Genomic DNA, 11,192 nt, shown 5'->3' with positions numbered 1-11,192 from the left:
ATTTTTCTGAGGTCGGATTCGGATTCAGCGCAGCAAAAACCTTCGGGTATACTAGGTCTGGTCTCTGGTTCCGGACCGTTGTCAAATTTTGTCGGCCTGTGTAATCGAATTCGATCGACAGCTCGTTGAAAGTACAGAATGAAAATAAAATAAGTACTAAAAATAATGGTTTCATATCAATGTATTATACTTTACTCTTTGAGCTTATTGAAAAATGATGAGAGAAATTCTTTCAAAACAAATTAAAAATATAAGAAACAAAAATTTTCGGAAAAAAACCCGAAATTCTATAGAACAATTTGAAATAACGTGATGATATGAAATGTAATAAATGTTCATTTTTACCTGTCTAAACGCACATTAAAGTCCGAGAGAAAAGGAGGTTTAAAAACCAAAAAAAAGAAATTAAAATGCTTGATTCAAAGTCGGGAAAAACCAAAGATTATTATTAAGTTTTGGAAGAAGTCTTTAAGGGTGCACTATTTAAAGATCGAAGCACAAATGACTACTTTATTTATATTTTGTACATTGCAGTATTTCATGCAAGATATCAGGTTCACAGCTTTGTTTACATCGTTTTGTCAACATAGCAGAATGCACTATAAAAGGTAGGCTTTAATGATAACAGTTTCCTATATTTTAAATTTGTTTTGAAAGAATTTCTATCATCATTTTTCAATAAACCTAAAGAGTAAAGCATAATATATTGATAAAAAAATATTATTTCCAGTGCTTATTTAATTATCATTGTGTACTTTCAACGAGCTGTCGATCGAATTCGATTATCCGAGCGGAGACGTGGGAGACGATTTTGGCTACGCGCGAGCACCGACCGCACTCGAAGTAAAACAATCATAGTTTTTAAACCGTTGAATTAATCAAAGTAATATTTTCCAAAAAACTTATTTATTCCTTACTGAACAACTTTGTCGCTGGAACTTTTTTCTAGCTCAAAATTCACTCGACTCTCCAAGCGCTGGAAAGTATCAATGTCCAAATTTTATGACGTGACGGAAAAAAATGATTAACTTTTTTCAATGTAAATATTTCAACTTCTAACCTTGACAGTTACTCTTAGGACAGTACAATGCGTAATCCCTGTAAATTTTATTCCGAAATTCCCAAAATTAAGTGAATGAGTATGAGTTGAAGTCAAAATAGAAATTGAATTTTGTTTTGGTGAAAAAATAGTTTTTTCTATTTATTTCGAAAACTAAAAGAGCTACAACTTTTTTCATTAGGAAAAAAAGATGCGCAATTAAATTTCCTATTAAAATGTATGTTTGAAAATTTAAAATTCGAAACAAAATTTTCCATCTCCACATTCTTCACGTGGACAATAGTTTTACCCGTTTCGAGCGTTCGCCCGGTTCTTGCATCCCGGTCCTCAATTGAAAAATTTGTTTAATTTATTTTCCATCTTGTCAAAAAAATGACGTTTATTATTCTCTGTTATTTTAATAGTTAATTAAATCGATAGTTTTGATTTCTATTTCCACAGATTGTGAAGTGTCATCTATACTGATCGATAGTAACTACTCTGCTGATACTACAGATTTCCTTTAGAAATTTTTAATTCAAACGGACAAATTTTCACCAAAAAAGAGATTAATTTTTAACGCAAAAAAAAATAATTAAAAAAAAGGTTGAATTTGCAACTGAAAACGAGGTATTTGTAGGAAATTTGTCTAATTTTCAACAAAATAATTAAATTAATAACTAAAAATATAATCTTCAGGAGAAAGTTTTTTGAAAAAATGCCCCCCGCCCCCTTGAGCTCTTACGTAATTTAAGTACGGTCCCTAACGTCTAGTTCTGGAAATAAATACTATGAAATAAAATGTATGTTTTTTAAACCAGCCTAATAAGCCACTGCTAATCAGAAAAAGTGAAAATCAAAATGCAACAGAGAAAAGCAACAAAAGCTTCAGAATTGCACAAAAAATAACGTACGATTGTTGCTGTTGTCTAATTTGTGCCTGGAATGCATCTTGTTGTGCCTGCAAATTTCTGAAATACTGATCAAAAGATTGTTGGATTTCATATCCATTGCCAAAATATGGTCCATTCTGGTAAGGAAAAGCTCCCGCATTGTTGGTGCCATACGGACCCTGAGGGTATGGGCTTGCACCTGTTAAAAAAAAAATCATACGTGAAAAAAAATGTAATATATAATACAGCCAGACATAAAAATCTAAAACATCTAAACCAATTAGAAAATTATTCACATAAGCCATACGAAATCTGTGCGTGAAATCTATTAGATTCTGAAAATAGAGCGAAACCCTGATATTGTGCCGGTTTTTGGAGTGACGGTAGTGGGGAAAAAACCCAATTGAGTTCCGCTCCGCTTTTGATTGGTCACGTCGGAGCGACCGCCACATCCCGCGCAGCTGCTTTTACTCCTAGTTCCGGCGCAGCATCAATTCTCGGAGGAACTTTATCAGGGGGCACTATATCAGGGTTTCACTGTATTAACATATTCAGTACTCAATAACTAAACATTACTTACAGGTATACTATATATAATATACATACACTATGTTTTGACATGGAGTTAACATTACGTTGTTTTTACTATTTCCTCAAGATATCTTATGACGTTAGTCACTGAAATACAATAACAAATTGAGAAACAATAAATAAGGTGACGCATGCTGGGAGGAAATGCACTTTTTCGTGCAAAATGTTCAGAGCCTTCACTTTTGGTCCAATTTTGCATTTTTAAAAAATTAAAGTTCATTAAATTTTAAAGAGTTTAAAGTTCCGAACTTTTTTCTCCTTTACTTTTTTCTTAATAATTCTTCCACTCAAAGTATGGAAAATAAGAAATTTGGTTCATAACAATTTTTTACGCCAAACTAACTGATTAGATAAACTTTGTATTGTCTTCAGTGAATGTTTAGGGACTCGTAGAATACAAATAATCTGTTCATTATTCAATTTATTTGTTATAAACAAATTTGATGAAAAAATTCACAAATAGTCTTATTATCGCTACATTTTTTTTATAGCAGTGCTTCATATTACTGTACGAATGACACTGAATTACGAAATTAATTTAAAAGTTTATAATAACCATTATTATAAACAATTCTTGTGGCAAAATATTAAAATTTGATATTTTTTTAAGTTATAACTTCCTTTAATCGTTAGAACGACTTTAGGTAATCCTTAAAATAATAAATATTTAATAATATTTGATAAAATATAACAATTTAAATTTTCTAAACAAATTAGATAAACAAATTCAAAATTTTGGCCCGTCCACATAGAAATTTTTTTTTGTATTGATAATTTTTTAAGCTATTGAACGAATGACTGCTAGTCACAAAAATATTTGAGAAGTTAACAATAATCACTGCTATTAACCATTCTTGTGACAATTTTGAATTTGTTTATATCATTTGTTTATAAAAATTTAAACAGTTATATATTATCATATATTAATGAATAATTATTATTTTAAAGAATACCTAAAGTTGCTCTGGCGATTGAAAGAAATTAAAATTTGAAAAAATCTCAAATTTTAATATTTTGCCACAAGAATCGTTTAAAAAAATAGTTATTATAAACTTTTCAATTAGATTTGTAATAAAATAACATTTCTACATAAATATAAAGCACTTTCAGCAAACAGGACATTTTTTTACCGATAATAAAACTATTTGCTAATTTGTTCTTAAAATTTGTTTATAACAAATAAATGGAATAATGAACCAATTATTTGTATTCTGTGAGTCCCTAAACATCCATTTAAGGCAATATAAAGTTTATCTAATCATTTATTAAGGCGTAAAAAATTTTTATATACAAAATTTCAGTTTCTCCATTCTTTGAGTACAAAAATTATTGATAAACAAATAGAAGAGACCAAAGTTTGGAGCGTCAAGTTTTCCAGATTTTAATAAACTTTAATTTAAAACAAAAATTCAAAAGCTTGAACGAAAAAAGTGCATTTCCTCCCACTGTTTGACGGATACAACAACTCGCGAAGTGCTCGAAACTGCATAGAAGAATTGAGCCGCCGGATGCAAGAACCAGCTCGACGCTCGAACACGCGTAGAAGTATTGTCCGCGTCTGTCAAAAATAAAAAATTCTCAAAATAAAAAAAATCAATTTTTTTTATTATAAAATTGTAGAGAATAAGGAAATAAAACTTTTTTCTATTCGATTTTTTTTGTGAAACGTTTATTTTTAATAATTGAAGCGAAATATCAAATAAAAGTTTCTCTCCGATTTAATTAATTTTTAAAACTTAAATCGTCCTAATTCGGCTATATGTCATTGAAATGAATTCATATTTATGGGACTAATTCAAAATACTATAGCGATGTCTAAAAATTAATATAAAAGTTAAAAATCGCTTGTTTTCTAACAATATTCAATTGCAAAATGGGGTAGGTCGATAATTGTGTTTTCTTGGTTTCGCCGGTAATGAGTATCTTTTCTAAAAAACTTCATTCAACATTTTTGAACAAATCAGTCATTGGAAGTTGCTTGAAACTCGAAGTTATCTAGCTACTTTTTATCGGCGAAAGTAAGAAAATACAATTATCGACTTACCTCATTTTGCAATTAAATATTATTAAACAATAAGCGATTTTTAAATTTTTCATGAATTCTTAGGCATCGCTATAGTATGTTGAATAGGTTTTATTTACTTATTCTCTATATTTTTACATTTTGAAAAAATTGATTTTTCGATTTTAAAAATTATCTTTTTTGAGATACGCGGACAATACTTCTGTGCGTGTTCGAGAGTCGGGCTGGTTCTTGCATCTGGCGGCTCAATTTTCCACTCGGGAAAATCTCTCGATGAAAAAAGTGACAGAAATGCAAAACAAAATATACAGTCGTATTCAGCTTGACGCGACCGACAAAATTTTTTTATGAAACTTTTTAATTCGGCAATTATTACTCAAGATAAATAATAAATATTTTAAAAAATTTCCGATCAAAGTTCGATGTTTTATGAAACAAAACTTGCGATTATTTGGCCGTTTCTCGATGAAAATACTTGAAATTTGTATGGTGTATTCTCAATATATAAGCGATGACCATAAGCAATTCACTTTTTTTAAACAATTAATATGTTAGTTCTTGTTTAATAACAAATTGATTCTGAACGAAAATCACGTTTGGCAACTTCGACCAGTGGGTCGTTCATCGAAAAAATGCAAGGTAAAATAACTTTTCACGAAAAAGTTTTTCAGTACACTTTGATAAAGTTTTCCTGAAAATTTTAAGAAAATCGGTTAAAAATTGTGGAAATGGCAGCGAGTTGAAATCAAACCAACGCTGCCGCTGGCGCGTTTTGTTGTTTACCGCTTGTTAACTCGATGTCATTTCCACAATTTTTAACCGATTTTCTTCAAATTTTCAGGAAAACTTTCTCAAAGTCTATTGAAAAACTTTTTCGCGAAAAGTTATTTCAACTAAGATTTTTTCAATGAACGACCCACTGGTCGAAGTTGGTGAAACATGGTTTTCGTTCGAAATTAGTTTGTTATTATAACTAAAATGCCTTTTTTAAACAAAGTCCGTTTCAGCAATTTCTTTCGTCTTTTTTAATACAAATAATTACTAATGGACAAGTTGAATATCTCCTATGACATCTTAAACAATTTTCAATTGTTTATATTAATATAACTTATTTAACTGATTATTTAATCCTATTTTTTTAATAATCGTATTTTTCTTAATAAAGTATAATATTTGGTCATTGTTTGGAGTGATAAATTTGGTTGAAAATATTATGCAATTTTGTAAACAGTTAATCACGGTTTATTTTCAAAGTTTCTCAAAATTGAGTCAGAGATGTCCCCTTTTTTCGGAAATTGGTATTCTATGCTAATTTTTGTTGAATAATATCATAATTTGTATACATTTCTTTTGATCTTTAACAAATTTCTATTCTTTTAACTCATTTTTATTTGCTCAAGCACTTTTTTTTGAAAACTTAAAAAAAATAGCACAAAACAGAACACAAAAAATTATTTTTCTTACTATATAGTTTATAAAAATAGTATATCAAATATTTTTCAATCGTTTTCACAAATATAATTTTTTTAAACATTTTCGATTTAAAAGAAATTCGAACAGAAAACAATAATTTATTTCATAAGCAATGACATGAAGCTTGCAACTGTATTTGGTACTCAAATTATTTTATATTATGCTTAATTCATCAAATACGATTTTTTAAATAGTGGTTAAGAACAGGTTTATTTTTATCAAATTCAGTTTTGTTTTAAACACTAATAAATGTTTAATATGTTCTTCCTATACACTATACAGTCAGAAAAATAAACCTATGTATTCCATTTTATATTATTTTTTAAAAGTTTTCGAACGAAAGCTGCTTGAGCAAAAAAAAAATTGTTGAACAAATAGAAATTTGTAATTCATTAGAACAAATGTATGACAATTGTGTAATTATTCAAAAAAAAGTAGCAGATGATATCCAATTAAGAAAAAAGTGGACATCTCTGGCTAAATTTTTAGATATTTCGAAAATAAACAATAATTAATCATTTAAATCATTCATAATGTTTTTGAAAAAATGTAAGACTCCAAAACATGACTAACTTCACATTTCATTGAAAATACGATTTTTCACATTTTTCAGAGAAAATAATTGTTTAAACAAGAGGGTGGGGTAACTTTCAAACGCAGTTAAGGAGAAGGCGCCCTATTGAGAGGCGCCCTATTGAGAGGCGCTCTACTGTATCTTCTGTAAAAATTGTCAAATGAAAAACTTTAATGAGAAAAATTTTTCGGCCGCGTGAAGCTGAATTCAAAGGTATATTTTGTGTTTCATTTTGGTCACTTTTTTATCGATAGATGCTCCCGAATGAACAATAGTTCTACGCAATTGTGAGAGCTTAACGAGTTGTTGCATCTGTCATCTAATAAATTCCAAGATTTCAAATTTTGATCCAATTTTGGATGAAAATTGATCTATTCAAGAAAATTCAATACTTAAAATTGAGTGCTTTCAAATAATTTTGGAAAGGAATAAGGAATTATCTTTTGGATAGATTTTATATGGTACGTGCTCATAAAAAGGGTTTATCGTGCAATTAAAAAAACCAATAATCTACTTGAAAGTATAAATATAAAAGAAAAAAAAACCCATCTCCACCAAAAACATTCTCCAAAACACAATAACCTTCACCATTATAAACAAGTTCTCTACACTTATCGTTAACACATTCTATCTAAATACATTCAAAAAGTTCCACCGAATTCAAACTCCATACGTTCTCTTTAACAATTTCCCTATACTAATAATTTGTTTAGACACAGGAAAGCAGGAAAAATCCAAAAAATCCACCGCAGAACTTGAGTTTCCTTTTGGCTCGTACCTGGTCCACTTGGACTTCCAAAATCTGAGGGACCATATTCTTCAAATCCTCCTCGGTTTAAGAATGTTGGACCATCAAATCCAGTGGATGCTCCGGCTCCAGCGAAGCTTCCAGCACTTGAGAAGCTTCCAGGACCGGAACTGAAAGTTGATGTAAATCCAGAGCCTCCTGGGAATGAGAATTCCTGGGAAGAGTAACCAGGAGGTGATGGGAAGTTGGGACCAGATTGAGCACCATATACTCCAGAACCTGGTGCAGAAGGAAATCGTGATGGGAAGCCATTGGCAGGATAAGGAGCAACATTGTTAAGGGGTCCCACATTAGGAGGTGTTCCTACATTTGGCGATGATTCTTCATTAGAAAATGATCCTCTGGAAGGAAGTGATCCTCCATTAGGATAGTATCCTCCATTAGGATAAGATCCTCCATTTGGATAAGATCCTCCACTAGTAATTGATCCACCATTAGGGAATATTGCTGAACTAGAAAATGATCCTCCACTAACATGTGGACCAGACGAGGATTGACTAAAAGAACCTTGTGCAGAAGGAATTCGTGGCGGAAAGCCATAGGCAGGATTAGAAGCATCATTGATAGGTTTTCCTAAACTAGGAGCTGGTCCTACATTTGAAGAAGCTTCTCCGCTAGGAAACGATCCTCTAGATGGAAGTTCTCCATTTGGATAAGACCCTTCATTAGGGAATGATCCTCTGCTAGGAAATGATCCACCACTTGAAATTACTCCACCACTAGAAACTGATCCTCCATTTATATGTGGACCAGAAGAGGACTGACTGAAGGATCCAACCTGGCGAGGTGGAGTGAATTTGTTTATAGATTCGGAAGCAAGACTATCCAGACATGGACTAATATTGGTATTCGGAAGGGTTGTTGGTTGAGAAGGATTGTTTGAAATGGTCTTTGTGATTGCATCACTTCCAGGCGTTCTTGAAGGAGTCTTTGAATTGATCTTAGAAGGGCTCTTAGTTATTCTTGCTGAAGCAGTTGGCTCTGAATCAGATTTTGTAGTTGAGCTGGATGATTCCGTAGGCATTGGTGTGGTAGATTCAGGAGTTGTTTTCAGATCCTCCAAAGTGCTGATGCTTGAATCTGTACTAATCAACGCAGCGACTGTGGGTATGACCTCGTTAATAGAATTGTCGATCTTTGAAGGAGTTGAAGATTCATGATGTGGATTATTCTCTCTTGGTTTTGAACTCACAGCTCGCTTGAATATTCTCGGGGAGAGATCGCTTGCGGAGTTTACTTTCGGCGATAAGGGTGCTGATTGGGAACAGAAGAAAAGGAGGAACATTTTACAGATAAATATTTTAGTTTCAGATAGCTCGTTAAAATTTTCTAATAAATTTCATAACAAAATCTTTTAACAGAGAATAGGTAATCTAAAAATTAGTTATTCAGAAAGTTTTTTTTACTTTCGATAACATTAAAGGTCGGTTAATTTATATATAATAATCTTCAATTGTGCTTATCTAATACATTCCGTTCACGAAATGAAATTGTTTGGTGCTTTTGTTTTTTTATCATATTTTTAAAAACCCTGATTTCTTATTTGTTGAGATTTCAAATTTTTTCATAAAAAAATGTAGAATTTTTAAGGTTTTGAAGAAAAGCTTTTCAAGATTTTTAAAATATTTCCAGGGAATGATTTTTTTATGATTCCTAGGAAAAACTTCAAAGGGTTTTCGAATTTACAGAATTCATGTTGAGAGCAAATTTAAGGATAAATTTTAATCATTTTAAGAGATATTTACCAGTTTTAAAGAAATTTCAACAAAATATACATTTTTGAAGAATTTGAAAAAATGTAGAAAATTTTAAGGATTTTCAAATGTTTTAAAATATTAAACATAAATTTGTTAGATTCTTCTGAAAATTAAATTTATTCTTTATTTTGAAATAATAATTATAAGAGAATAATCAAAAATATTTTAAAATATTTCAAAAGATTTCCTAAATTTTTGAAAAAAAATCTGGAAGATTTTATTAAAAGATTTTATTTTTCTATTTTATTAAAAGTTTCAAAAATAAATCATATAAATTTCAAATTTGAAAATATTTGAAAAAAATTAAAACAAAATGTAGATTTTTAAAGGTTTCAAAAAAGGCTATAAACGTTTTAAGGTTTTTAAATACTTTTAAAATATTGAAACAAATTTAAGACATTCCTCGGAAAATTTTTAATGAACCTTTACTTCAAAAGATTACTTTTAAGAGTGTATTTTAAAGATTTAAAAATTATTTCAAAGACTTAAAAAATGGGTCGAAAAGAATCTCGAAGATTTAAAAGCAAGTTTTTTAAATTTGCAGAAAAAATTAGAACCCGTCGAAGTAATAATAAAAAACTGTCAGAGTCCTGGGAAAATTTTAAATTATTTTTTATTTATAATTAATTTTAAAAAATATATTTCAAAAGGTTTAGACGTTTAAGATAAAATTTAATTTCAAAATATTTCAAATTTTTTTTTTAACAAAATGTAGATTTCTAAAGATTAAAAAAAATTCGATGCTTTTTAAGGATTATAAAGGACTTAAAAATAATATTTCTAAAATTGTCAGATTCCTCAATAAATATAAAAATATTTCTTATTTTGAAAAGTTAATTTTAAGAGTATATTCAAAAAGATAAAAAAAAATTTTCAAGTAATTCCAAAATGGTGTAAAATAAATCTGTATGATTTAAAAACAAAGTCTCTAATTTCTTAGAATTTAAAAAAATTGAATAATATTAAAAGATACTTAGAAGTTTACACTAAAGTTTAATTTGAAAAATTTCAGAAATTTTTAAGCAAAATAAATATTTTAAAATTATTTTTAAAAATTTAGAAGATTTTGAAAGATTTTAAAATATTTTAAAGGGTTTGAATATCATTCAAAAAAGTTTAAAAGACATTGAAAAGTTTTAAATGATTTTTTATTTTGAAAAATTAATTTGAAGAGAATATTTAAAAATATTATAAAACAAATTTAAAGATTTCAAACAAATTTTTAAAAGAGAATATCGAAGATTTTAAAACAATTTATTTTGAATTTGAAGATTTTTTAAAAATATGTATCATTTTAAAGCATATTTAGAAGTTTAAACATTTTGATTTGAAAAGATTAAAAAATTTTTTTAAACAAAATGTAGACTTTTAAAAATTTTGAAAAAATTTAGAAGACATTTAGAGACTTTAAAGGGTTTGAATATCATTACAAAATTTTAAGAGACTTTGAAAAATTTTAAATGATTTTTTATTTTAAAAATTAATTTTAAGAGAATATTTAAAAATATTTTAAAACAATTTTAAAGATTACAAAAAAAACACACAAAAGAGAATATTAAAGATTTTAAATCCATTTTTTTAAATTAAAAGAATTTTTAAAAAATTTCATTTTAAAAGATATTTTGAAAATTAAACAAAATTTCAATTTGAAAAGATTTCAGAATTTTTTAAAACAAAATACAGATTTATAAAAATTTAAACGAATTTTAAACTTTGTCAGAGTCCTGGACAAATTTTAAATAATTTTTTATTTTTATTAATTAATTTTAAGAGAATATTGCAAAAGATTTTGATACAATTTAAAAGATTTAGAAAGTTGTCGAAAAAGACTGTTAAATATTATAAAGCGAATTCTTTAAAATCGCAGAAATAAAATATATGAATCATTTTAAAAGATGTTTAGAAGTTTTAAAAAAAATTTAATTTGAAAATATTTCGAATTCTGCTTATCAAAATGTAGATTTGTAAGTACTTCAAAAAAATGTAAAAGCTTTTTAAGGATGATAAAGGACTTAATAACAATTTTTGTTTTAA

At 28.3% G+C, this 11,192-nt stretch overlaps 1 protein-coding gene across 2 annotated transcripts in view; it reads right to left on the bottom strand.

Annotated features, from left to right (window-relative positions):
- The window catches only part of LOC117179166 (spidroin-2-like), a 49,212-nt gene that overhangs the window by 17,670 nt on the left and 20,350 nt on the right, over positions 1-11,192 (bottom strand). For both annotated transcript variants that reach the window (XM_033370883.1, XM_033370884.1), the window contains exons 2-3: positions 7,372-8,655; positions 1,954-2,131 (exon numbers count right to left, since the gene is read on the bottom strand). In XM_033370883.1, coding sequence (XP_033226774.1) covers positions 1,954-2,131; positions 7,372-8,655 — 1,462 coding nt within the window. The remainder of the gene's footprint in view (positions 1-1,953; positions 2,132-7,371; positions 8,656-11,192) is intronic.

This window comes from Belonocnema kinseyi, chromosome 8, assembly GCF_010883055.1.
Source record: "Belonocnema kinseyi isolate 2016_QV_RU_SX_M_011 chromosome 8, B_treatae_v1, whole genome shotgun sequence".
Taxonomy (NCBI): Eukaryota; Metazoa; Arthropoda; class Insecta; order Hymenoptera; family Cynipidae; genus Belonocnema; species Belonocnema kinseyi.
The sequence above is the reverse complement of the archived record's forward strand: the minus strand, read 5'-3'. Positions and strand labels throughout refer to the sequence as shown.